We start from the raw sequence: 26,972 nt of genomic DNA on the forward strand, positions 1-26,972 counted from the left end.
ACAAATAAAGGGTGGGCGTTGGATGCGGACAGCCAAAGCAAAGGAGCAGAATCTTCTGTTATCTGCTGCTCACAAAAGGATTGCGGGGTTGAGTTTTTGTGGGGAGGCAGAAGGCAGCCTGCAGCTTATTTCTTATATATGACTTTTCAGCCTGCCGGTTAGTTATTAATGTAGTAGCTCAGTAACATAACCAGCCCTGACACTCAGGCTCTTGATTACCCCAGCCCCAAACTTGTGTCCCTTACTGCGGCAATGGAACGTTGACTGCAGCTAGGAGCGTGGCTACTTAGGCTTGGGGGCAGGCCGACCAGCAGTTCTTTTGCAAGCGATTGGTTACACGGGTGGCGGTAGGCGGAGCGAGTCGACGGGCGGGGCCGAGTGATAGGTTGCTTGGAGGGAAAGTGGGCGGGGCTTGCTCGCGGCGGAGGCGAGGCTGCGAGCCGTTGCTAGGGACGCCGCCGCGGCCTGGAGCGGTCGGAGGCATGGCGGGCATGGACGAGGACGCGGCCGCCGCCTTGGATCACATCGTCACCCAGTTCAACACGTACGAGGATTATCTGGACTCGCAGATCACCACGCAGGACCTTTTTTACCTGGAGGTGAGGTGGGAAGCGGCTCCTCAGCCGGGGCTCCAAGTCTGAAGTGCCCAACAGCCCTGTATGGGGCGGGAGGTCCTGCCTTTGGAGCCAGAAGTAGCTTCTCCCGTAGGCGACACCGTTTCCCCCGTATTTGGGGAGCTCCCTCTCTTCCCCGCCCCCTTTCCCCTTCACATGCTCCATGCCCCTCCCTCCCTCCCTCTTCTGAGACGACCCACAACAAAGGCAGGCAGTGGCAGCCACCAGTGTTCCCTCCAACACGGATTCCCAGATGTTGTTCACTACAATTCCCAGAATCCCCAGCTGCAATGGCTTTTGCTTGGGGAGTATGGGCGTGGTAGTGACTAACGAGCAGAAGGTTGCTGATTCAAATCCCCGCTGCTACTATACCGCCTTGGGATTGTTTTTAATGGAATAAAATAATTTATAAATATTATATACATTTGCTTGTATATAAATTTGTGGTGTATAAATTTAACAATAAATAAATAAAATATGGGGCAGCAGTGATATAGGAAGATGCTGGAAGGCATCATCTCATACTGTGCGGGAAGAGGCAATGGTAAACCCCTCCTGTATTCTGCCAAAGAAAACCACAGGGCTCTGTGGGTGCTAGGAGTGGAAATTAACTTGACATCTTTTCTTTAGTCAACAACATCTGGGATTCCCTGTTAGAAGGAACACTGCCAACCACCTGTCAAGCTTTCTCCTCCCATCTCTGTCCTGCCCTTCCATCCCAGGCGGCTGCCTCCAATCAGCTGGTATGGGGGAGGCTCACCTGGCTCAGGAGCAGTGTGAATGCTTCATTCCTGATCTCCTGCTAAAACTGAATTGCAGTGCACGCAGCCTGGTCTGTGGACTCTTCTGTTATCTGCTACTGCTGCTCTCAGCAAGGGCGGAGCCTCCATTTAGTGGAAGGGTTCAAAGAACCTGGGCTGCTGCCCTTCAGGGGCTGTGCCTGGCGCCCCAGACATACCCCCCCCCCATGGCTGACGTCAGACGCGGGTGTGTGTGTGTGTGTGATTTAGCTCTCAAACAGGGCTGCACTGAGGGGCCGAGCGATAGGTTGCTTGGAGGGAAAGTGGGCGGGGCTTGGTCACGGCAGAGGTGAGGATGCGAGCCGTTGCTGGGGACGCCACCGAGGCCTGGAGCAGTCGGAGGCATGGCAGGCATGGACGAAGACGTGGCCGCCTTCCTGGATCACATTGTTTTTGAGCTAAATCGGCCTGCGCTGCCTTCACCAGCATGGTGTAGTAGTTAGAGTGCTGGACTAGGACCAGGGAGACCCGAGTTCAAATCCCCATTCAGCCATGATACTAGCTGGGTGACTCTGGGCCAGTCACTTCTCTCTCAGCCTAACCTAGTTGACCGGGTTGTTGTGAAAGAGAAACTCAAGTATGTAGTACACCGCTCTGGGCTCCTTGGGGGAAGAGCGGGATATAAAATGTAAAAAAAATAACTCTTCCTGCCATTTAAAGGCAGGGAGTGCTGCGAACTCAGTGCTGGCCAATCTAACTCCTAAACGGGAGTTAGATCGTGAGTGTGGCTAAATGCTTGAAATCTGGCTTGAAAATAATTTTGCATATGCAAATTAGCAGCTGCACTTTCCACTTGGCATGTATTTGCTCTGGATATCTACCAACAATTGTTTGTTTGTTTGTTTAAAATATTTATACCCCGCCCTTCCAGTACAATACTGCTTGGAGCGGCTCACAACAGTAAAAGACATTAGGGAAGATATCTTTGCTTGACCATTTTCCTTGATATAATAAGAGCAGCAACAGAACAAAAAACAAGTTCCTACTTTCCTTTCACTGTCTCTACAACTGGACTATATTTGGTTCAAACTGAGGTCCACAAGTCAGATCTCTGGCAGATCAAATGTTCATGCATCCTCTGTCTTGGATCAGGATGGATGACATTATTACAAACTAATCAGTTGAGGTGTCCCTGTTGTGTCACTCACTACAGTTGTACCAAATTAGGTTCAAATGGGTTAGACAGTCCTCAAGTTAGTGCACTTGCGCCTCAAAAGTTTATGCTTCCGCCATCTTGAATCAGGTTGGATGACATCATCAAAAACTGTATGATTGAGGTGTCCCTGTGAGTCACTCACTACAATTGTACCTAATTTGGTTAAAATCAGTTAGACAGTCCACAAGTTAGCCCACTTGCGCCTCAAATGTTCACATGTCCGCCATCTTGAATCGGTGTGGATGACATAATCACGAGCTACGCCATTGAGGTGTTCCTACAGCTGCAGCAAATTTGGTTCAAATTGGTTAAGCAGTTTACAAGTTAGCCCACTTGCACCTCAAAAGTTTATGTGTCTGGCATCTTGAATTGGTGTGGATGACATCATCACAAACTATGCCATTGAGATGTCCCTGTATGTCACTCACTGCAACTGTACCCAATCTGGTTCAAATGGGTTAGGCAGTCCATAAATTAGCCTGCTTGTGCCTCAGATGTTCATGTGACCACCATCTTGGATTGGGATGGATGATATCATCACAAACTATGCCGTTGAGGTGTCCTTACAACTGTACCCAATTTGGTTCATATTGGTCCAGGCGTTGCAAAGTTGATAGTGAGGGACGGACACACGGACGGACACACACAGAATGCCGGGCGATCTTATAAGCCTACTGGAAAGTAGGCTAGAAATGCACATCTTTTTAATTAAGGTTGCAATTCTGTACACACTTCTTTGACAGAAGGTCTTATTGAAATCAACAGTGCTTACGTCTAAGTAGGCATGCATTGAACTTAAAGCCAAGAAAGTCCTTAAACATTACAATACACAACCTGGTAGGCAGGCAGCAAACATCAAAAGCAAACTATCTTCTCAACTGCCCAATAGAGATCCCCTGCTGATAAAAAACAAAGGCAGATTACTCAGGGGATTACTGTACTTGTGAAAGTGAAACCCTCCCAGCGAGCCTCCTGTGCTACCTCTCTTAATCCAGTTCAGCGGTTGCGCAGAATAGTGACTGCATGTTTTGCTCCTTAACTCCGCTTCTGCAAGGGCTAGAGCTTAGCTTTAAGAAAGAAATCTGAAATCTGGGTTGGCTGAGCAATTCTGGTGAGATGCTTAAAATCCAGGTGAAACCGGAAATTCTGTGGGCCATGGCAACTCTATGTGAGAGAGTTCTTTTAATCTCTGTCACACTAACTGACATAGATGAAATAAATGCTGTTTACAAGACAAGTGTGCTGTTTACAATCTTCAATCACTTTCTGGTATAAAATAAATGTGAAAAACTGTGTGTATCTGTGAGGTTGAGTTTCAAACCTGATTTTTTTGTTTTGTTGCTCTGACAAGAAAAAAAGGGCAGTTTTACCCACCAAGCCTTAAGGGTCACCCCTGTTCCTTGTTTTCAGTGCCCCACCTTCCAGATTCCCACCTCCCAGAGCCCCACTTACAGCCTCTTCTGTAAAACCCCTCCCCCCCACATTTCTCCCTTCTGGGATCTGTCAGAGCATTTTGCACAGGAAGATCCTAGTCAGTTTCAGGGGTGAAAGATTGACACAGAGAGGTTGCAAGAAGAGAGAGCCCACGGTGGGGTGGGGGAAGCCAGACCACCAGGCAGGCCCCTTAAGGCATAAGAGTCACCCTTGGTTCCTTGCCTTCTTTTCCCCACCTTCTAGCACCCTACTCACAACTACCTGCTAGTTTTTGCAGGTAGGTTCCACACCTCGCTCAGACTACAAAAAACCAAATAAATACCCCCCCCGCCCCAAACCCACAAGAATGTGTTACTTTCCCAGAAAATTTGGAGAAACTCTCCCACTGAAAAGCGTGGACAATGAAACCTCATAGAGATAGGAAAGGCTAGAGTCACAGAGAGAGACAAGAGGTTAATATCTGGAAGAATACTTGCAAACTGCAAGCACTTTTACTAATACTAGCTGACCCCGCACAGAGCATTTGTGCGGCACTTGGGGGCCGGCTGTTTCCCCCTCCCTCTTCCTCCTGCCCCGGTCTCTCCTCTCTTCCCCTTCCCTCTGCCCTGTGCTCTCCAGCCCTCCTCCCCTCCTGTTCCTCTCCCCACACAGAGCTGCGGCGGGCGGCAAAGAAGGGCCCCGCTGATGCCGTTTTTTCTCCCTCCCTTCCACCTGCCACCACCGTGGCTTTTCTCACCCCCCTCCGTTCTCTCCCCTCGCTTGCTGCCCGCCGCCGTCTTTATCTCCCCACTCCTCCGCCTGCCGGCCACCGCTGGCACTTCCTTCCCCCTCTCCTCAGTCCTCACTTTGGAACTCTCGCAGCGTGTCGCAAGAGTTCAGCTGCCAAATCCTGGGCACGCATGTCCCAAGAGAATTAAATATATAGATATATACCTAGGGTGCACCATGAGATCATCAAATATGCCCATTTAATTTGTGCACTTCAAGCTAGCAGGCAGGTCAGCATGTCTCCATAGAAGACAAAGAAGCCAAAGCTCTCATTTTCCCCTTTGAAAATAATTGCATCTCAAAGAATACACTCTACCCATGTTGGTTTGTTCATCTGAAGCTGTTTTCCAAGTGGGTACCCACAGATGTACTAAATGTGCATTTAAAAGTATCATCTGAACAACTGGCCCTAAGGCAATCCTCACATAGGTTTCAGTCTGTCAGCTTCTGGCAGAGAGGAACTGGACAGGCAAGGGAAGCTGGAGTCCTCTAAGCAATTTCTGAAGGCCATGATGGCCGGGGGTGATGGGAGTTGTAGTCCAGCAATGTCTGGGAACCCAAGGTTAGGAATCCTGCTCTAGGTAAGGGGGCCAAGTGGGCAAAGGCTTACAAGATCCTTCCCCTGAGAGGCCCCCTTTCCTTCAAGAGCTGCAAAGAAAGGAACATTCTACCAGGTGCACTTTTCCCATCATAGACCCTCATGATGAGAAAAGCCACATCTGGTGAAATTTCAGCTTCTGGGCATGTGGGAGAGGCCTTCTCAGGCCTGGTTCTGGAAACCACAAGGGCAAGAAGCAACTAGCCAGCCTCTGCAGAAGGTGGAGGAGGGGAGGCCAGCCTTGGGCTGTGGAGCTAACCAAAGCTGGTCCCCTCAGTGCAGCAAGAGAACTTGGAATAGTAGCTGATAGCAGGTTGTGAAGGCAGGGTGTGCTTTGCCTCCCTCCCACCTTGGCAGGCCAGGCGTTTTGGTTGTGAGCAAAAAAGTAGCCAAGGGCTCACCTCTCTCCTTCCAAGAGTGTACAGGTGGGTTTCAGTGGGGTCTTAAGGCCTCTCAAATTATTGGTTTTAGAGTCCTGCAATCACAGTTCGTTGTCAAGGAAAGCTCATTCTGTCTCCAGCCTCACACCTGCGCCAGAGCAATTATTGTCATGTCTCCCACCAAGGGCTCCAAGGAATCATGGCTTTTTGAAGGTGCCAACAATTCTGTTCCAGAGCTCTGTCCAGTTCTCTGAGATTCTGCAGTGTAGGCTATGGCAGTTAAAGAAATTGGCACTGCAAGCATTTCTACATTTGTTTACTTTAACATTCTATCCTTCCCTTTAGCTCACACACCAGATTCTCAAAAGCTAATCAGAATGATAATGTCCCTTTGCTTTTTGAATAAAGCTGCTTCTTTTGTATCTGATAAATGGGTAGATGCAATTGAGAGGAAGGCATGTTAATAATTGTTTGTGACAGGGTTGATTTTATTAAATCAAATAGATTTAAACAATGATTTAAGTGCTGGAGCTCCAGTTGGGAGCCGCTCCGGACCTGTGAGGAGGAGCAGGAGCAGAAGCAGAGGAATTTTGGGCTCAGGTGAGGGTGGGGAGATCTCTGGGGTGAGGGGGCTGTAGTGGGGAACGAGGAGTTTATTGGAGTGGGCGTGGCCTTTTATAGCTGTGGTGACGTGGTGGGAATGGTGGCGGAGATGGTGGCGAGGGCTCCTCCCATGGGCCTCCTTGCTCCCAAATGCCCTGAAATGGCCCAGCCTGGCGTTTGGGAGGAAGGTGGGTCCGAGGAAGGCGCTCTCACTGCCATCTCAGTACTAGTGCACAAATGCGCTGTGCTAAAGCTAGTTCTGTTTAATCATCGTATTCTAGTATAAGTACATTCTTGTCATCTAACTTTAATGCATATTCAGAGAAAGATGTAGGTTTCATTTTTAGAAGGTAGGTACACATTATAACAGGTGCACACATCTCATGATGCTATTTCATTTGGGCAACCAGGCCTTGCAGTTCTTTGTTGCAATGTTTGCATTTTGCATGCATGCCTCTCTTACCCACAGATATGGGTACTTTATTAAAACATCCCCAAATGGTTTTTTTACAGTCTGCTACCATCATGATGGGTGTTTCTGTTCTACAATAGAGGACATTCAGAAAATGTTTCTTCAGGACTTCATGAATATGTTTTGCTCACTTTTGATTTCACTTTCTATTGTTCTCCCCTACCCTGTGTATTTATATCCAGACTCCTCCTCCTTGCTCAGGTCCACTCCACCTCCCCCCCCCCAGCCTCTATTCATTTATTGACCTCCTTTGTATTTATTAATTATTATTATATATTTACATTTATATCCCGCTTTTCCTCCGAGGATCTGTGTTTTTGCCAGGGGGGGGGAAGGGCTTAAGAGTTTGTGTGTGTGTGTGAGTGCACACATGCACTGCATGTATACCACCTGAAGAATAGGATTGATCAGGTCTGTTATCTCTCATCCCTATAAACTGCTTTTAACATGTTCTTAAAATATAATTAGAAGTTATGATTAATATTTATGATATTTTTGACCTAGGTTCTTTTTTAAATGAAAGTTAAAAAAGTTAAAAGTCCAAATTAAATTTAAAAATCTGATTTTTTTTTGTTTTTTTAAAAATCAATTTTTTATCAGCCCTGGTGTGTGAAGAGAGAAATGTTGGTAGGTATTGCTGGTCATGGCATAGTGCTTGCCATGGTGGGAAACTGCCACTTCTGAAATTCTCAATGAATAAAGGTCACTACGCATCAGTGTCTTTGCATTCTGTGGTACAATGCCATATTTCTGCTTAATTCCCCCCCGTCCCCAGAGGCGCTCTTACTCCTGGATTTCGGGGCCGAAGTCCAGGGCCTCCACACCCCCTGCCCTCCTCCCCAATCCACTTTAGTCTGTCTTGGGTGGCGTGGTTTGTTCCCTCAAGAACCTATATGTTAAACAAGTTTTTCTAGTAAGAACTAATCAGCCTACTTTCCTTTCACTGTCTCTACAACTGGACTAAATTTGGTACAAATCAAGGTTCACAAGTTAGATCTCTTGCACCTCAAATGTTCATACATCCACCATCTTGGATCAGGGTGGATGACATTATTATAAACGATACCATTGAGGTGTCCCTATGTGTCACTCACTACAATGGTATCAAATTTGGTTCAGATCGGTTAGACAGTCCTCTAATTAGTGCACTTGCACCTCAAAAGTTCACACGTCCAGCATCTTGGATCAGGGTGGATGACATAATCACAAACTACACCATTGGGACATCTCTATGTGTCCATACAGCTGTAGAAAATCAGTTAGACAGTCCACAATTTATTGCACTTGCGCCTCAAAAGTTTACAAGTCCGCCTTCTTGAATTGGGTTGGATGACGTTGTCACAGTCTACGCCATTGAGGTGTCCCTATGTGTCCCTACAGCTGTAGCAAATTTTGTTCAAATCGTTTAAGCCAGGGTTTCTCAACGTGTGGGTCCCCAGATGTAATTGGACTTCAACTCCCATAATTCCCAACCAAAGGCCACTGGGGCTGGGGATTATGGGAGTTGAAGTCCAATAACATCTGGGGACCCACATGTTGAGAAACCCTGGTTTAAGCGGTTCACGCTAGCCCACTTGCGCCTCCAAAGTGTATGCGTCTGCCATCTTGGACCGGGGTGGATGGAATCAACACAAACTATGCTGTTGAGGTGTCCCTGTGTGTCACTCACTGCAACTGTATGGAATTTGGTTTAAATCGGTCAGACAGTCCACAGATTAGCCCGCTTATGCCTCAGATGCTCATGTGGCTGCCATCTTGAATTGGAGTGGATGACATCATCACACACCACACCATTTGGGCATTCCTATATGTCCCTACAGCTGTAGCAAATTTGGTTCAAATCTGTTAAGTGTTTCACAAGTTAGCCAACTTGCGCCTCCAAAGTTTATGCATCTGCCATCTTGAATCAGGGTGACTGACATCATGACAAACTATGCCATTGAGGTTTCCTTGTGTGTCACTCGATGCAACTGTAGCAAATTTGGTTCAAATGGGTTAGACAGTCCACAAATTACCCCGCTTGTGCCTCGGATGTTCACGTGGCTGCTGTCTTGAACTGGAGTGGATGACATCATCACACCATTTGGGCATCCCTATGTGTCCCTACAGCTGTAGGAAATTTGGTTCAAATTGGTTAAGCGGTTCACAAGTTAGCCCACTTGTGCCTCAAAAGTTTATGCATCCACCATCTTGGATCAAAGGTGGATGACATCATCCTAAGCTACGCTGTTGAGGTGCCCCTATGTGTCACTACAGCTGTAACCGATTTGGTTCATATTGGTCCAGGTGTTGCGAAGTTGATGGGGGCGGGACAGACGGACACACACACAGAATGTCGGGTGATCTCATAAGCCTACTGGAAAGCAGGTTAAGAATGATGCTTTAGGGTCCTTTAGGTCCTGGCTCCAAAATTACCTGGGTTCACCTCTGCCTGCCCCTAGACCGACCAGTCATCCCTTATTTTCCAGGATGATGATGCCCTAGAAATTCCGTGTGTGTGTGTATGTGTGTGTGTGTGTGTTACTCTGAGAATGGCAGTTGCACTGATAATGATACATCTGATATGCTCTGCCAGATGTATCGCAAGTCCCTCCCTTGATTTTGTTGTTGCATTTTTACTCTGTTGAATTTTGAATGGCCTGATTGTTTTCAATAGCTTTTCTGCCTTAATGTCAGAAGCTATGTAGTTACCTTTTCTAGCAAGCTCTTGCTGTGTTTGAAAACAAAAGCAGCCATCTACCTTCCCCAAAGCAAATCTGTCCCCTAGCAATAAGGCTAGACGTGCCCCCACTCCACTTCGTGAGTGCTGTCCTTTGAAGGGTGCTATGCTGGGCTGAACATGAACAGTTGCTCTCCCTACTTTAAAAGGTCCTTCTCTGCCCACTTAGCAGGGATATGGGGACACTTCTTCCTGTTTTTAGCCCCAGTAAAGTGCTAAGTGCAAAAAAAATTAAACTTTGGGCCAAAAGTCTGTTTCTGAAAAGGTCCCAGTATAGTTTAATCTTAAAGTTCTATTATCTCCTTGTACATCATATTCTGGTCACTGTCCTTCATTAATCTCTCTCACTTTCCCCATTTTCTTTCCTGTGGCTTCTCTCTTCTCTCTAATAAGCTATGCCAAGGCTCCTGTGCTTTGTCAATGAGGCTCCAAGGGCATGCATGCAGTGCAAGAATTTCTGAGATGAATTTAAGGAGACTGGCAAGAATGTGGAGGGAAGTCTGAGGGGGCTGGGGACTGGCAAGAGGAAGAGAAGAGTCAAGACCGACGGGGCTGACTGACAACCAAAATCAGATGTGAGGATATACAGGGTTGGAGTTAGAATGAGATGTATTAAACATAATTAGTTGCTTCAGTGGAGCAGTGAATTAAGAGCTCACTGAAAAAAACAATCTTTCTGCTTGGTTCTTCATAAAGAGGAGCACTAAGCTTTGCTCTTGAGATTAAAAATGAGTGAAAATGAAGGGTCATAAAACTAGAAAGCAAATGCTACACCTGTAGATCCAAAGTGCTTCAACAGCTTTTCCTTTATAATGGCACTCAGTGGAGCATTAGGTTTGCTGGGCCACTATTCCTGCAGTATCTTTGTTGTTCTTTGGGATTCAGTTCAATCCTGGCTGCCGTGGTTTGTTTGTTTGTTTGTAAAAGTTATTGCACTTCTTTCTTAAGGTAACAACCTGGCTGGTGGTGGTAATTGGGAGGAGTGATCGATTGATTGATTAAGTACCGTCAAGTCGGTATCGACTCTTAGCGACCACATAGATAGAATCTCTCCAGAATGATCTGTCTTCAACTTGGCCATTAAGGTCTCTCAGTGGTGCATTCATTGCTGTCGTAATTGAGTCCATCCACCTTGCTGCTGGTCGTCCTCTTCTTCTCTTTCCTTCAACTTTTCCGAGCATTATGGACTTCTCAAGGGAGCTGGGTTTTTGCATAATTTGTCAGAAGTATGATAGTTTGAGCCTGGTCATTTGTGCCTCGAGTGAAAATTCTGGATTGATTTGTTCTATGATCCATTTGTTTGTTTTCCTGGCTGTCTTCTCCAGCACCAAAGTTCAAAAGTGTCAGTACTTTTTCTATCTTGCTTCTTCAGAGTTCAGCCTTCGAATCCATAAAGTGTCACAGGAAAAGCCATTCTCCAAACGATTCTAATCTTTGTAGGTATAGACATGTAATGGCATCTAAATATCCTTTCCAAGGCCTTCATTGCAACCCTCCCAAGTGCTAGTCTGCAGCGTATTTCTTGACTGCTGGATCCTTTACTGTTGATGGTCAATCCTAAAAGGCAGAAGCTATCCACCACTTCAATGTCTTCATTATCAATTCTGAGGCTGGTTGCTGTACCCATTGTCATTAGTTTAGTCTTCTTGACATTTAGTCGTAGTCCCGTTTTTTCACTGTGCTCCTTGATTTTCATTACTAGAGCTTGCAGATCATCTGCATTCTCAGCTATCAGCGTAGTGCAGGTTTAAGATATTTCTTCTTCCAACTTTAAAACCACGCTCATCTTCTTCCAATCCAGCTTCTCTCAGTATATGTTCAGCATAAACGTTGAATACATACGGAGAAAGTATACAGCCTTGTCTTACTCCTTTGCTGATCTGGAACCAGTCTGTTTCACCATGTTCTGTGGACTGTGGCTTCCTGTCCTGTGTCTAGGTTTCTCATGAGAACAATGAGATCTTCTGGGACACCAGTTTTCCTAAGGATATTCCACAACTTGACATGGTCAACACAATTGAAGGCTTTTATATAGTCAATACAATACATATTGACTTCTTTTTCGTATTCTTTGGTTCTCTCAATTATCCAACATGCATCAGAAATAATGTCTCTTGGTTCTCGGCCTTTTCTGAAACCATCTTGAATATCTGGCATTTCCCTTTCCATGTATGGCTCTAATCTTGGTTGGATGATCCTGATCGGTTTTTTGCTAGCATGTGAAATTAAGGCTATTGTGTGATGGTTTGCACAATCTGTTAAATCTCCTTTCTTTGGTATGGGTATGTAGACTGAGTTCTTCCAATCTGTTGGCCCCTATGTCGCTCTCCAGATTTGCTGGCATAGTTTGGTTAGAACCTTGACTGATTTTTCTTCTGTTGCCTGCCATATTTCTGTAGCTGTTCCATCAATTCCTGTAGCCTTCCGACTTGGTAATGACCGGAATGCTGATCTAACTTCAGCTTCCCATACTAGATGTTCTTGCAAGTAGGGAATATCTTCTACAGTATCTTGGATGTTGATGTCCCTGCTGTACAGATTTTCAGTATACTCCTTCCATCTCTATTTGATCTTCTCTGAATCAGTTACTATCTGACCTTTGGCATCCCTTAACATACCAATTTGAGGTTGGAACCTCTTTCTGAGTTCAGAGCTCTTTTGGAAAACTTTCCTTGTTTTTCCATGTCTATTTCCATCCTCAAGGTCTTTACAGATGTCATTGTGGTACTGCTCCTTGTCTCTTCTAACAGCTTTCTGAAATTCCCTATTAAGCTCCTTCCTGAGGTCTTTTTCTTGACTTTGGCTTCTCTCCTCTTGGCATTTTCCACCAATATCCATTTTGCTTTCTTCTGTTTCTTGGTCTTTGGCAGTCTCTTTTCACATTTGTCTTTAACAACTTCTTTGAATTCATTCCACAGTTCCTCTGGTTCCCTATCCATGAGGTTCAGAACTTCAAAGTGGTTCCTGATGTTCTCCTTGAAAATGATGGGTACATTCTCAAGATCATATTGTGGAAACTGGGTAGCTTTGTTTTTCTGCTTTAGCTTGACTTGGATCTTGCACATGATTAGTTCATGATCTGTTTCACAATCGGTCCCCGGCCACGTCTTTGCTGTTATAACTGAGCTCTTCTACCTCCTTGCACCAATAATGTAATCAATTTGATTTCTGTGTATTCCATCTGGTGATGTCCATGTGTATAGGCTTAGTTTATAGTCCATGTGTATAGTCCATGTGTATAGGCTTTGGTTGTTTGAAGAATGTGTTAGCAATGAAGAGATCATTGGCTTGGCAGAAACTAATAAGTCGTTCTCCTGCTTCATTTCTGTTTCCTAGGCAATATAGGCCGACTGTGTTTTCCTCCTTACTATTTCCAACTTTGGCATTCCAGTCTCCAACCACCAGCAGCACATCTTGCTTGCATGTTCTGTCAGTTTCAGACTGAACTTGAGCATAAAACTCATCAACTTCTTCTTCTTCTGCATCAGTTGTTGGGGCATAGACTTGAAAAACTGTCATGTTAAAGGATTGTCCACGAAATCTAATTGATATTAGTCACTCACTGACCGCATTGTACCCAAATACTGTCATTACTATATCCTTCCTGACTATGAAAGCAACACCGTTCCTTCTTTGTTTTTCGTGTCCCAAGTAGTAAATGGTATGATTTCCTGACTGAAAGTGTCCAATTTCAGTCCATTTTAATCATAATCTAATAGATGTATGTAGTTGTTTTGAAGGGAAAGGGGAGGGAAAAGGCTTGTTTTATGTTGGCAACCTAGCCTGCTGTCCAGCGCTGCCCACTGGCAATCTAATCTGCCCATTGTTATTTCCTGGTGGGGAAAAAAACAGGCACAGAGCTTTGACAGTTTACCTACATCTTGGCAGGGCCACAAAAGTCCTTGACCCTATGAATGGCTGCTATGGGCTGCTGTTGCCACACTCATGCACCATTTTTCATTTCATCTTATTAGTTTACAGTATCTGATTGGCATCCCATAGATTGTGACAGCCTGGTATTTGTAGGCTGTGCCACATAGTCAGTGTGCTCTTTTTACTCTGGGATTTTTCTACCCTCTTCCCTTTGGGGCCCGTGGGCATGTGGGTGCTGGGGAGATGCATGTGGTCAGATGGCACTGTACATTTGTTTTGGCATGTAGCCTGCTGTTGATTATCACACATGTGAGCTTCGTGGGTGATGTGTGGTCAATGAGCCTTAATTCAGAAAGCATGCAGATTCCTGGTGATGTGGATAGGACTGAATTTAGCATCTTGACTTGCCCATCTCAAGCCTTTGTGTGGTGCTTTGGAACTACTTTGATTTGATGCACCAGTGCAACATCCTGGGTGCTGCTGCTGCACTGATGCAATGCGGAGACTACTAGTGCTGCAGCTGTGCAGGAACGTTTGCGTTTTGCCCTAGCTCAAGGCTGCACAACTTCGGCCCTCCTGCAGATGTTCGACTACAGCTTCTGTAAACCCTGACTACTGGCCACTGTGGCTAGGGATGATGGGAGTTGTAGTCCAAAACAGCTGGTGGTAGAAGTTGTACACCCCTGCCCTAGCTGCTGTGTGGCTTGCACAATACGTTTGGGTTGCTAGGATCCTACATCAGGGTCTCTGATGGCCTCTTCTCTGCTCATAGCAAGCATGCCATTGTGGCATCCCTGCAGTGCTTTGGGAAGGGGATGACCATTGTTTCTCAACATTGCTGAGCTGAGGTCTTCAAGCTGTCCTGAGAATGCCACACCACCACCAGTATGACTAGTGTGTTGAGTTAAATGGGATTATTCTTCTAAATTGCCACTAGGTGGAGATATTATTTCACTTTTGTTTAAATGATGCTATTGAGCAGTCTGGAAAACAAGATGCACAGTAGAGGAGAAATCGTAGGAGGAGAGAGACTGTTGTCCAATTGGTGATCCACACACCATATCTGGCATGTTGAACTGCTGCCGTATACCTCTCTTGTTCTTCATCAATCATCATCATCTAGTTCTATCCATGTATCTGGAGCTTTAAGATGAATATAAGCAAAAGACAGACCCCTGTTCCAAGTAGCCTACAATCTCAATATTTCATAGCACCTGGGACTCCAGTCCTGCCTGTTGTGTCCCCATGTGATATTTTACCTATAGAGCACAGGACTCGGGTAATGGCAGCCACCATGAGCAGCAGTTCTATAGGATAAGTGGCATTGTTGGGTGGATGTGGACTGTTCTGCTCTACGATATAAGTGCTCCATAGGTTTAAACATTAAGAATATTTTTAAATTAAAAAGGCTCTCAAAACACTTTTATTTAACAGCAGTGTACTTGTTTTACAGTATAAAATACTTTTATTTATAAAGTCTGGTTATCTCAATGGTAGATTCATGAGAGGGAGATGGAGGTTTAATTTCCAGCTCTGCTACGGAGTCTTTAGGTGATTTTCTCATTTGCAAAATGGAAATAATATCAACATGTGGCACATGGCTGGTGTGAGGATAAAAGAAAGAAGGAAATGCTACCTGCTCTCGGCAGACAAAACATTACCTTAATTTTGTTTGAAAGAAACAATTTATTAAATGAGATTGTTGTAGGATTTAAACCTGCTGTCTGTAGAAACTTACTGCAGTCGTAGCTAGAGTGGTCCCTTTGTTTTTCCTGTCTTGAACCAAAGTACTTGTACCTTGCTTTTTCTTCACATAGCTACACTTTTCAGTGTATGAAAAGAATAAATTGCTTCTCTACCTGTAACCTTGATCATTCAAGGCCTCCAGGGCACCCCTGCTAACTGAGCAAAGAGATACTTTAAAGTGGTGATTATCTTATATTTAGCAGGGGGAGAGCAACTGGCCCTATCCAACCCCAGCACAACATCTCCCCAGTGGCTGTTGCGAGTATCTACCTTATGTTTCTTTTTAGATTGTGAGCCCTTTGGGGGTCAGGGACCATCTTATTTGTGTATTATTTGTTTTTTTATGTAAACCACTTTGGGAACTTTGGTTGGAGAGTGGTATATAAATATTATTATTCGTAGAATTATTTATTATATTTATTTATTCATCAAATTTGTACACCACCCCAAACTTTCATCTCTGGGTGGTTAACAATAGCATAAAACAATTAAAAAAACATATACAAAAACTAAAAACAATTGTAACAATTTAAAAAGAAACCGGAAATTAAAACCTAAAAATTTAGGAAGCTGAGAATTAACTGCTGTTCGTTTAGTTTGTAAACCACCCTGAGATTTTATATAGGCCGGTATATAAATGCATTAAATAAATTAATTAAATAATAAATAGTAGTAGTTGCTCAGTATAATATATACAAAACACTAGACAAATACAAAATATATTTAAAATGATCAAACATTAAAATCTTGCAACTAACAATTTTCTGCTATTACATCTTCCCAACCACCCAGTTATCTTCCAAAAGAGGAAGGTCTTATACTCCTGAAACCTTGAGCAGATTGAGCCCACACTTCACTGTCTGCTACCACAGCAGTGCTCCATAAAAAGGCTCTTCTTTTTGTGGATAATGAAGCTAAAGGTCATGATGCCCACCTGGGAGAAATGAGTGAAAGAGTCAGAGATGGTGAAAAACAAGTAGATAACAGCTGGAAGTTGTAGTTTAGGTACACCGGTGCAGTTGCAGAAATTCAACATTCATAATCGAAAAGCAAATTAATAAAAAACTGAGAGGGAAAGCTCTTCACAGGTAAGTATGAATATGTGGTCTTCAGAAACAGAACACAAGGGTGATTTCAGCCTAAGTGACAAGAAGACGAAATGAATTGCAAGAGAAATGACTGAGATAAGTGATGGTGCAAATGCACTTTGGCTTGGCATACATTTTATCCACTGTAGTAGATGTATTTTACCTTCTATATCAGGGTCTATTAAATGCATAATTGTTTCCTTGATCCAGCTGGTTTGCCCTTGCTTCTTCAGAATGAAGAAATGGCCCGCCAGCTGGTGGAGCTGGGCTTCCGAGGAAGTGGAGAAGTGCTGAAAAGGGAAGACTTCATAGCAAGGAAGCTGGCTGCTGAGGCTTCCAGGCTCTCGGAAAGACATCAAAAAAAGTAAGTGATGTGTGTGAGCTAATGAGCCATATTGTGAGATTAGGAAAATGGGAGTAAATGATGATTCAACATGCATTTTCAAGTGCAACCTTTGGGACTGTCTAAAACCAGATCATGAAAAGATGCCAGGTTGCTAGGAATCGGCATCAAATTTGTAGCCTTGCACAAAACCTGAAATAAAAAATATGTCAAAATTCAGAGCTCTACCAGCGTGAAACATTTAGGTCAGTCATTTGCAAACCGTGTGCTGCGAGGGAACTGTTGAATGTGCCTTGAGAAATGAAATATATTAAATCATTTAAGGTTCCTGTGAGCCCAAAGCATCCACCCACAGAGAAGTCTGCCTGCTGCATCTCTGCATGATTTGTTTCTGTGGCCTTGCTTCCTTCCCTGGAGACAGAACATTTTGCCTCATCTCTGCATTGGCTGTGATTAGAGATGCAGCAAAATGTCCATTTTCTGAGGAGATTGACTGTTGCATCTCTGCATGGGTTTATGATCTTGGCTTGACTCCTTGGACAGATGAAGCTGTCTTATACTAGGTCAACCCATTGGTCCATCTAGGTCACTGTTGTCTACACTGACTGGCCACAGCTCTCCATGGCAGGGATCTTTCCCAGCCCTTCCTGGAGATCCCAAGAACTGAGTCCTCCTTCCAATAGGGAAACATATGCAGATAATTGACTCTGCCTGAGTAACACAAAGGGAGAGTTCCTTTGGGGGAGGATAAATCTGACTCTTCTATATTCTAAAATTAAACATTTTGGGCTATAAGAGTGAAGTGTATTTCCAACTTTAATTCAGAAAAATAGTGCGCCTATAGTCTGAGAAGTTTGGGAAACTTTGACTGCCAAAGCTACTAGGAGTTTTAAAGCCCTAGTCATAAACATAGTGGTGGTTTGTGTGGAAACACACTTGCTGAAATGAAAGGAATGCTGGGACAGAGTGTCCACCTTAGAACAAATAGTGGAGGATGTTTCCAGTGAGGAGAGATTGCAAGTGCTGCTCTTCTCCACCCCACTGGTCTGATAGCTCAGAGTCATACGATTATATGAAGTTGTCTTTTGCTGAGTCAGATCATTGGTCTACCTAGTATTGGACTGGTAGCAGTTCTCCAGGATTTCAGACAGGAGTCATCTCCAATCCTACCTGGAGATGCCATGGATTGAAGCTGCGATCTTCTGCCTGCAAAACATGTGCTCTGCCACTGAGTTATGGCCTTCTTCCTGAGTCAGTATCCTACACCAACTAAAGGATAATCTCACAATCATTATTAGCCATAGTATCCAAATGCCAAGAGGACAGGGCTCTTTTGGAACATAGAACATAGGAAGCTGCCTTATACTGAGTCAGACCATTGGTCCATCTGTCTCAGTATTGTCTACCCAGACTGGCAGTGGCTTCTCCAGGGTTGCAGGCAAGAGTCTATCCCAGCCCTATCTAGAGATACCAGGGAGGGAACTTGAAACCTTCTGCAGGCAAGCGTGCAGATGCTCTTCCCAGAGCGGCCCCAGACCCTAAGGGGAATATCTTACAGTGCTCACACATGTAGTCTCCTCCCATTCAAATGCATTCCAGGGCAGACCCTGCTTAGCATAGAGGACAATTCATGCTTGCTACCCACAAGTCCATCTCTCCTCCTGCTTCTCAGTAGACCTCTGACCATTGTTCTCTCTCTCCCCTGCTAAATTGGCAAAAAGGCACCTTTTAACGTGGTGATTCTCTTTTATTTAGCAGGGGGAGAATAACTGGCCCTATCCACCCCCAGCACAGTATCTCCAGTGACTGTTGCTGGTGTCTATCTTACATTCCTTTTTAGATTGTGAGCCCTTTGGGAACAGGGATCCGTCTTATTTATTTCTTATTTATCTGTGTAAACTGCTGTGAGCCATTTTTTGGATGGGCGTTATAGAAATCGAATAACATAAATGAATGAATAAATAAATAAATAATTTCCCCCCCCATCTGTGTGCGGAAGGAGTTTCATTCTGGGCAGCAGTATAAAGGCAGTGTGTGCACACATGCATTCAGGGTGGCACCTTCTTGATTAAACCTGAGCGGGATCTAAAATGAACTGAGCGGACATTAAAGAATGTGTGAGCGCACACACATGTGCATGCCTTAGAGGGAACACTTCTTCTGATAGGGGAATTTTAGCAGACAGAGCTTATAATGGAAAGATAAGAAAAGCTGCTACTACTAATGTCTCTGTTCAACACACCTGTTAGGTACAGGAGCCCTGTTCTCCTTGGCATCTAGTCACCTTAGCAGTATTGCATTATTAATAGCAGGCTTCTGGCTACATGTTAGCATTCATGCTTCCACTGTGCTGTTAGGGTCTGTGCAGTAACATTAGCTATTGAGTGCCACCTGTGGTCTAATGCACACTGATTTTTAACACTATTGTTACCCCCCCCTCCCAATTGCCTCGCCAGCAAATCCATGTGTGCCGGCCCCATGGTGGAGGATCTAGCTTGTCCCCCTGCCCCCATCCCCCCCCCCACTCCAAGACTCTTACTTTGCTTGGACAGCTGTCAAGCATATGCTGTCAAATTAGCTGTTGGATTCAAAGTGAAGCATATGCCAGAGCAAAACATTTTCACTTCTTTTGGGCCATATCTTTGCATAATTGGTAATTGACCTCTGCCTTTCACACACTCTTTTTGAAAGATCACAGGAGGAAATATTTGAGATTACGACTGCTGAAAGGATTGCTCTTAAATTTGAGCTAACAACTTAAGGAACATTTTTTTAAAGTACTAGAATTGCTTAAAAAGTTAAAAAAGAACTTGTGTTCATTTGGCAGTCCCTAGACTGGCTGCTAATGCTAATTTCCATGTATGGTTATCTTGGATTAACATCTTCTTAACTTGAATTCTTCTTTCTGCTTCCCCATAGCAGGAGTGGTAGATGTGAATTTTAAAATAGGTTAAGCACTTGTTCAAGAATAGGTTCAGGGATACTGTTATGTAACATGACTTAGAATAACAAGTACTAGGATATTCTTCCAATGAGATAACTCCTATTCATGTATATGAGGCTCCTGTGTGTGGCTGAGATCCTGACTAATGAAGCACAGGTACAATAGGAGAAACACCGGTTAGCTCTAGTGCTTCTGAAGAGCTCCAGACCAATGCTGCTCTGGTACTAGTGTGTGGTGGTGGAGGGAATTGTGACAATCTCCCCTTCCTCCAGAAGCCATCTGTGTCACCCGAAAACATGTCGCTGAGGGCTGTGCAACTTTCAGAGACATATTTTTCAGGTGCTACAGTGTGCTTCCTGGGAAAGGGGAGGTTGTAGAAGTTTGCCCCCATTGCTGAGCCAGCAATGGAGCTGGATTAGTTGAACTGCTCAGAAGTACCAGTGCTTTTGTTAGTCAAGATGTCAGCCACTGATTTTAAGTTGTCCCAGGACCTTTGATAGTTTCCTATATTTATTATTGTGATAATGGTTTGAGCAAGTGGTAGATTACCAACTTTGCATATTTGTAATGAGGGTGGTTCCTGGATTCTCTAACCTGAGATTGCTAGGTCCAAGAGCTGTAATGATTCTTCACAAGATGGTTTAGTAAGTGGTGAGCTCACATGAGTGACTTATCATCTCTCCCAAACAGCATACATATGAATTTCACACAACAAATCCAAGAGACGTACGTTTTGGGTGGTATAAAAATACGTTAAATAAATTAAATAGTCCAGTTAATCTTTGGCTGTGGTAGGGATGTGTGAGCCAGGTCTATTCTAACTGTGGTTCGAATTGAACTGGCCCAGTTTCGGCGGTCTGAGTTTGAACCGATCCGGCCCCCCCAAAGGGAGGTGCTGGTCCGGGTTCGAACTGGATCTGCCCCAGTTCGAAGAACCAGCTCATGGGCTGGTTCTGGGGGTATACTTGGTTCCCCCCTCAAAAAATTCAATTTTTATTAATTTTAACAGTAGTAATATTATCATTCATTGCAAATACACACAAAAAGGTGGACTTCCCGCACACATCTCTTCGTGAATCATCAACTATAAAATTTACCCTTGCTATAATAATAATTCAAAACATAAATTCAAACCCTTACAAACATAGCTAATCTACCCAACCTGCAGTTTTTTTACTAAATTTCAAACCCTGCTGTAAAGTCCATAGTAGGAAAGTAATTCTTTAGATACAACAAGAATGGTTTCCAATCTTCTTTAAAACATTCCAAGTTTTGGTCTCTTATTAGTGCTGTAAGTTTTGCCATCTCCGCATATTCCAAAATTTTTATCAGCCAGTCTTCTTTTGAAGGCAGTTCATTACTCTTCCATTTCTGTGCATATATAATTCTGGCTGCCGTAGAAGCATACATTAAAAATGTTAAATTAGTTGTAGAGATTACACTTTGTGTTATTCCCAGCAGGAAGGATTCTGGCTTCTTAGGAAATGTCATTTTAAATATTTTCTTTAATTCATTATATATCTTATCCCAATAGGCTTTAGCTTTCCCACAGGTCCACCACATATGAAAAAAGGTGCCTTCAGAATGTCCACACTTCCAACGGTTCAGGGGGTATACTTGTAAAGGGGAATCTGATAAGGACTCTGGTTATGCCAGACTCGAGGCTGGTGTGGGCCAGGTTGGTTTGAATCTGGTCCAGGTTCGAACTGAACTGGCCTGGCTAGTTCCGTGCACATCCCTAGTTGTGGGACCCTGGTAAAAAGTATTTTATCACAGATCACAGTTTTTTTAAAAAAACTTACTTTTTCTCACATACATGGGAAATAATTTTTTATTGCAGTCTTCTGGTTATGCTAATCTCCTTGTAACATGTTTTAGTTTTATGGGGGGATTAAAAACAAACAAAAACTGACAATATTATTTAGCTTTGAGATTTTTCTTAAACCTTCATGGATTGCATCAGCTAACCAAAAGCCTTGTTAAAAAATTGTAGAACGGCACTCTTTTTATTAATGTTTCTGGCAACTTCAAGTATAAAAAAGATACAACAGTGATGCTTTTTGACAATAACTTGGACTCTTTGTTTTGGATGCTTATTTTTACTACTTTGAATACCAATAAAATGCAAGTGCATATTCTGACTAGTAGTGGCTTGTTTCAAGGAATCTCACCCACCCCGCCTCCTCACAAGATGTGAGGTTCTCTTCCTCTCTCCATCAAGGGGTGGTACAATTTAAATCCTCCCCCAAAGGAGAACAACAGGTGGTGTCTTATTTGCTGGAACGTATTTCTGCAAGAATGAAGGTGCCGCTGGTCAAGGCAAGATGGTGTTTTGGAGCAGGCTGGAACTTTGACTGCAGCAGCAGAAAGGAAGGACTTTCGACATGGGTGTACATGTTTCTGCTCAGGAGCTGAAAGAAGTATGGAGGTCTTGATGATATAGGGATGCCAGGAAGGGCCCTAGCAACAGAGCAGTCGAACAAAAGTAATCTGTGGGAAATAGGTATTGGTATGGCCTTGGTATAGGTGAATGGTCAGGGCAGAACATTTTTGTGTTGGCAGGAGTTAATCAGATATTTTTCTGCTAGGTTAAAAAAAATCAAAACATTTCAGATCCACTGTTGGTTCTTCCTGTCACAGGACTTGTGAATCAGCGGCTTGTGTCAACATTTCTGCATCTTTCTACATGCCTGGAGAACACCTGGATATTTGTGTTGCAGTTTTCAGAAACTGTGGAACTCTGTGTGGTTGCCAAGTTGCTTTGCGTAGGAAGGAAGGCTTATTCTAAAGGCAAAGAGGTTGAGTGCAGTGTTCTCTCTTTTTTAAAAAAAATCTGTGTGAGGAATGAGTTTTAATCTGGGCGGCAGTATCAAGGCAGTGTGTGCTCACATGCATTCAGAGTGGGACCTTCCTGATTCAACCCGAGCAGGATCTAAAATTAACTGAGCGAACATCAAAAAACGTGTGAGTACATGCACAGGTGCATGCCTTATTAGACGGAACATGGATTGAGTAGATAGTTGCCTTTTCTGATTCAGTTGTGCCTGATCCTGTGTGGGTAAGTTACACGGCAAGATCAGGAGAGGCCTGTTCCGAAGCTACTGACGAAGTGTTATGATTGTGTAAGTGGCTTGAGCTGCAGCAGCCTGGTTCTGCAATAACGTATCACTACACCTGCTGCTTAATAGATGGCTCATTGGCTGCATATTCCCACCCAGCCTCTGAAGTCAGCCTTGAGCTTCTGAGCCTTCCTTTCCTCCTTCCACATTACCTCTAAGGGAGACTTTACTCAGGAACATAAGAAACTGCCTTCTACTAAGTCACACCATTGATTTGTTATGAGTGGAACCCATTATCTCTGAGTGGGACCTTTACGTGAGGTTATAAAAGAGGCAGTCTTCCCAGGAAGGCACAACCACAGGTTTAAAGTTCAAATGAAACAAATTTCCTTATTCAATACAAAGTAAGAGACTGAATTACTAACGAGAGGATTCTCACATGATCCGGGCACTTCAGATGGACACATGTCTGGGCTCAGTGCTTTACCTCTGCTAAAGTGTAAATACAAGTCTATGGCTATTTGAGTGGGAAAGGGGGTAGGTGGAGGGTGATTGTTCCAGCCTGCTTTTAGCAGGGAGAAATGAGAAAAAGAGGAAGTGGCTCTCCTGTGGCTCGAAGAAGCAGCAGCCAATCTCCTACTGGGATGCAAATGCAATGGCCGGGCCCCACCCCACTCCGGTCTCCGGAGCAGAGACGTGGGGCAAGGAGGCCAGGCTAAGCACATCATGGAGGGCTTCTGGGAATCGGGAAGTTGAATCGTGAAGGAACCAGCTTCTTTGGAGGGAGAGAGAAGGGGGAATTTAGGTCTAAGTTGCCAGGATCCTGCGAAGGAGAGAAACAAGAGAAAGGAGACTGGAGTGTCTGATCATATTGAGTGTGTGTACTTATGTTTGGGGACCAGGGATAGACTGGGACTTCTGTTGGTGTACGAATCACCCCGCTGCCCAACAGAGTCCCTAACTGAGCTCGTGGCCTTGGCCTTGGGTTTGGCTTTGGAGTCCCCCAGGCTTATGGTGCTGGGGGACTTCAATATCCACTTCAGGACCAGGTTGTCTGGGGCAGCTCAGGAGTTCATAGCGGCCATGACAACAATGGGCCTATCCCAAGTGGTCTCTGGACCGAAACATGTTGCTGGTCACACGCTTGATCTGATCTTTCAGTCTGATCAGGGTGGTGTTCCGTGGGTGGGGACTTCTGTGATTTCCCCATTGTCATGGACGGACCACCATCTGATTAAGGTTGGATTCACAGTTGTGTCCCACCTCTGCAGAGGTGAGGGACCTATTAGAATGGCCCGTCCAAAAAGGTTATTGGATCCAATAGGATTCCAAGAAGCCTTGGAAGGATTTAATGTTGGCCCTGCCGGCGATCCTTTTGATGCCCTGGTGGAGAACTGGAATAGTCAACTCACCAGGGTAGTAGACATGATCGCTCCTAAGCGTCCTCTCCGACCCGCTTCAAAAATGGCTCCTTGGAATATGGAAGATCTGCGGGAGCTGAAGTAGCAAGGTAGATGACTGGAGTGCAAGTGGAGGAAGACTAGACTCGAATCTGACAGATTACAACATAGAGCGCATTTAAAGATCAATGCTCTGGCTATGCATGCAGCAAAGAAGCGTTTCTTTTCTGCCTGTATTGCTTCCACAAGCTCTCATCCAGAGGAACTATTCAGGGTTGTGAGGAGTCTAGTAGGGCCCCCTACTCCCTTGAATCAGAATTTGGAATCATCAGTTACCCACTGTGACTCTTTTAATGAGTTTTTTTGTGGACAGAATCTCTCGTATTTGGGTTGATCTAGATTTAGACTCCACAGTTATCGCAGTGTCAGATGTAGAGGTATCCAGCAACTCCTCTTGTGTGGTTAGACTGGATCAGTCTCAGCTTGTGACTCCTGAGGATGTGGACAAGCTGCTCGGAACGGTGCGTCCTACCACCTGTCTGCTTGATCCTTGTCCTACATGGTTTGTATTATCTGGCAAGGGGATTGTTGTGGAGAGCCTGGTGGCAATTATAAATACTTCTCTGAGGGAGGGCAGGATGCCTCCTTGTTTATAGGAGACAATTATTAGACCTATTCTCCTGCCTTGGACCCCTTGGAGTTTAATAGCTACAGGCCTGTCTCCAACCTTTTATGGTTGGGCAATGTGATTGAGAGGGTGGTGGCCTCCCAGCTCCATGCGGTCTTGGAGGAAACTGATTATCTATACCCATTTCAAACTGGTTTTTGAATGGGCTATGGGGTGGAGACTGCCTTGGTTGGCCTGATGGATGATCTCCAATTAGGACTTGACAGAGGAAGTGTGACTCTGTTGGTCCTTTTGGATCTCTCGGCGGCTTTCGATACTGTCAACCATAGTATCCTTCTGGAACATCTAAGGGAGTTGGGAGTGGGAGGCACTGCTTTGCAGTGGTTCCACTCCTATGTTTCTGGCAGATTCCAGATGGTGACGCTTGGAGATTATTGGTCTTCAAAATCTGAGCTTTTATATGGGGTCCCTCAGAGCTCCATACTGTCTCCAATGCTTTTTAATATCTACATGAAACTGTTGGAAAGATCATCCGGAGATTTGGTGCTGGATGCTATCAGTACCACAGATGACACCCAAATCTATTTCCCCATGTCAGCCTCATCAGGAGAAGGCATATCCTCTCTGAATGCCTGCTTGGAAGCAGTAATGGGCTGAATGAGGGATAACAAACTGAGACTGAATCCATACAAGACGGAGGTACTTATTGTGCGGGATTGTCACTCAGGAAGCTATATTGACCTTCCTGTTCTAGATGGGGGTCACACTTCCTCGAAAGGAACAGATACGCAGTCTGGGAGTGCTTCTGGATTCACACCTTTCCCTGGTTCCCCAGGTTGAGGCAGTGGCCAGAAGTGCTTTCTATCAGCTTCGGTTGATACGCCAGCTGAGTCTGTTTCTTGAGGTTCATGATCTCAGAACAGTAGTACGCTTGCTGGTAATCTCCAGATTTGTGGGGCTATGTGGGGCTGCCTTTGTACGTAGTCTGGAAACTTCAACAATTAGTACAAACTGCAGCATCCAGGTTGATGTCTGGGTCATCTCAAAGAGACCATATTATTATTATTATTATTATTATTATTATTATTATTATTATTATTATTAGTCTGTCTTGCTCAGTTTTGTCTTCACTGACTGGCAGCAGCTCTCCAAGGTTTTATACAAGAGTCTCTCCCAGCCCTACCTGGAGATGCCAAGGATTGAACTTGGGACCTTCTGCATGCAAGCAGATGCCCTACCACTGTGCTACAGCCCCATCCCCCTAAAAGAAATATCTTACAGCAGGCAGCACTTTCATGTAGTCACTCGTCCAAATATAAACCAGGGCAGACACTGCTTAACAAAAGGAAAAGTCCATGCTGGCTGCTGCAAGACCAGCTCTTCTTGCCCTGGCACGTCTTCATGTTAAACAATTAAGCACAGCTGATTGCCCATGGCTACATGGGACCTACCTGTGAGGAATGTGCAAGAGCTTTCAGCTTGATCTTGTTAACAACAACAGCTTTCCATATTTGCCAATTCCACCAGGTTAGTAATATCCCTGTCATCCTAGATGTCACTGTAGATTGTCTTGGGGCTACTTTCCAGCTTCCGTTGTGGCAAGCACAAGTTTCCCACTGTATATGTGTGTCAGAAGGAGCTGTTGCCAATTCCAGCTCCCATACATGTATCCTCCTATCATGCCCGTAGCTGAAAGTATGTGCAAATGTCAAGCTTTTTGGTGTACAGTTTCACATCAAACTGACATTGGCCCAACACATGGATTTTATGTGTATGTATCTGAAGCAGAAAATGCCTGGGAGAATCAATGTGAAGATCTGCTGACAAGCACTGGAGTTCCCAACAATAATGGTTTGCCACCTCTGGCTGCCCTTTGTGAATAGACGTAGCTTGTAGTTCTCTGTCCACTTCCTTTTCTGTGCATGTGTGCATACACACACTCACACTCTCACACTATTTGTGGAAGGTGGCAATTCAAATTAGTCTATACAGTCATGTTAAGAGTGAGCCTCACAAACTCTGATTCAGCTTGTGACCCCACATTTAAGCACATTGCAGTGTAGATAATTTATCTCAGGTTTGGGGAAGGCAATCTAGATTTATCCATTCATTCACCACCCTGAAGGATTCAGAATAAGCAGAGGTGCTGCTCTTTAGCCCACCATTAACTGAAATATGTTTGGTGGGTAGCAAGGACAGGTACTTTTTGGTGGTTGCACCAGTTTTGGAATGCCCTTCTCATAGAGGTCCATTTGGCTCCCTCTCTGTCTTTAAATGGAAGGTAAACAAACATTAACCTTTTAAAACAAACTTCAGAAATAATGTTTTAAACTGCTGTCATTTCTGT

General features: G+C 44.4%; 1 protein-coding gene across 1 annotated transcript in view; it reads left to right on the forward strand.

Moving 5' to 3' along the window:
- The first annotated feature begins 411 nt into the window (after positions 1 to 411).
- The window catches only part of CFAP299 (cilia and flagella associated protein 299), a 455,154-nt gene continuing 428,593 nt past the window's right edge, over positions 412 to 26,972 (forward strand). The window contains exons 1-2 of the mRNA XM_053255711.1: positions 412 to 599; positions 16,485 to 16,615. Of these exons, the coding sequence (XP_053111686.1) occupies positions 483 to 599; positions 16,485 to 16,615 (248 nt within the window). The 5' untranslated portion in view covers positions 412 to 482. The remainder of the gene's footprint in view (positions 600 to 16,484; positions 16,616 to 26,972) is intronic.

Source organism: Hemicordylus capensis, chromosome 5 (genome assembly GCF_027244095.1).
Source record: "Hemicordylus capensis ecotype Gifberg chromosome 5, rHemCap1.1.pri, whole genome shotgun sequence".
Taxonomy (NCBI): Eukaryota; Metazoa; Chordata; class Lepidosauria; order Squamata; family Cordylidae; genus Hemicordylus; species Hemicordylus capensis.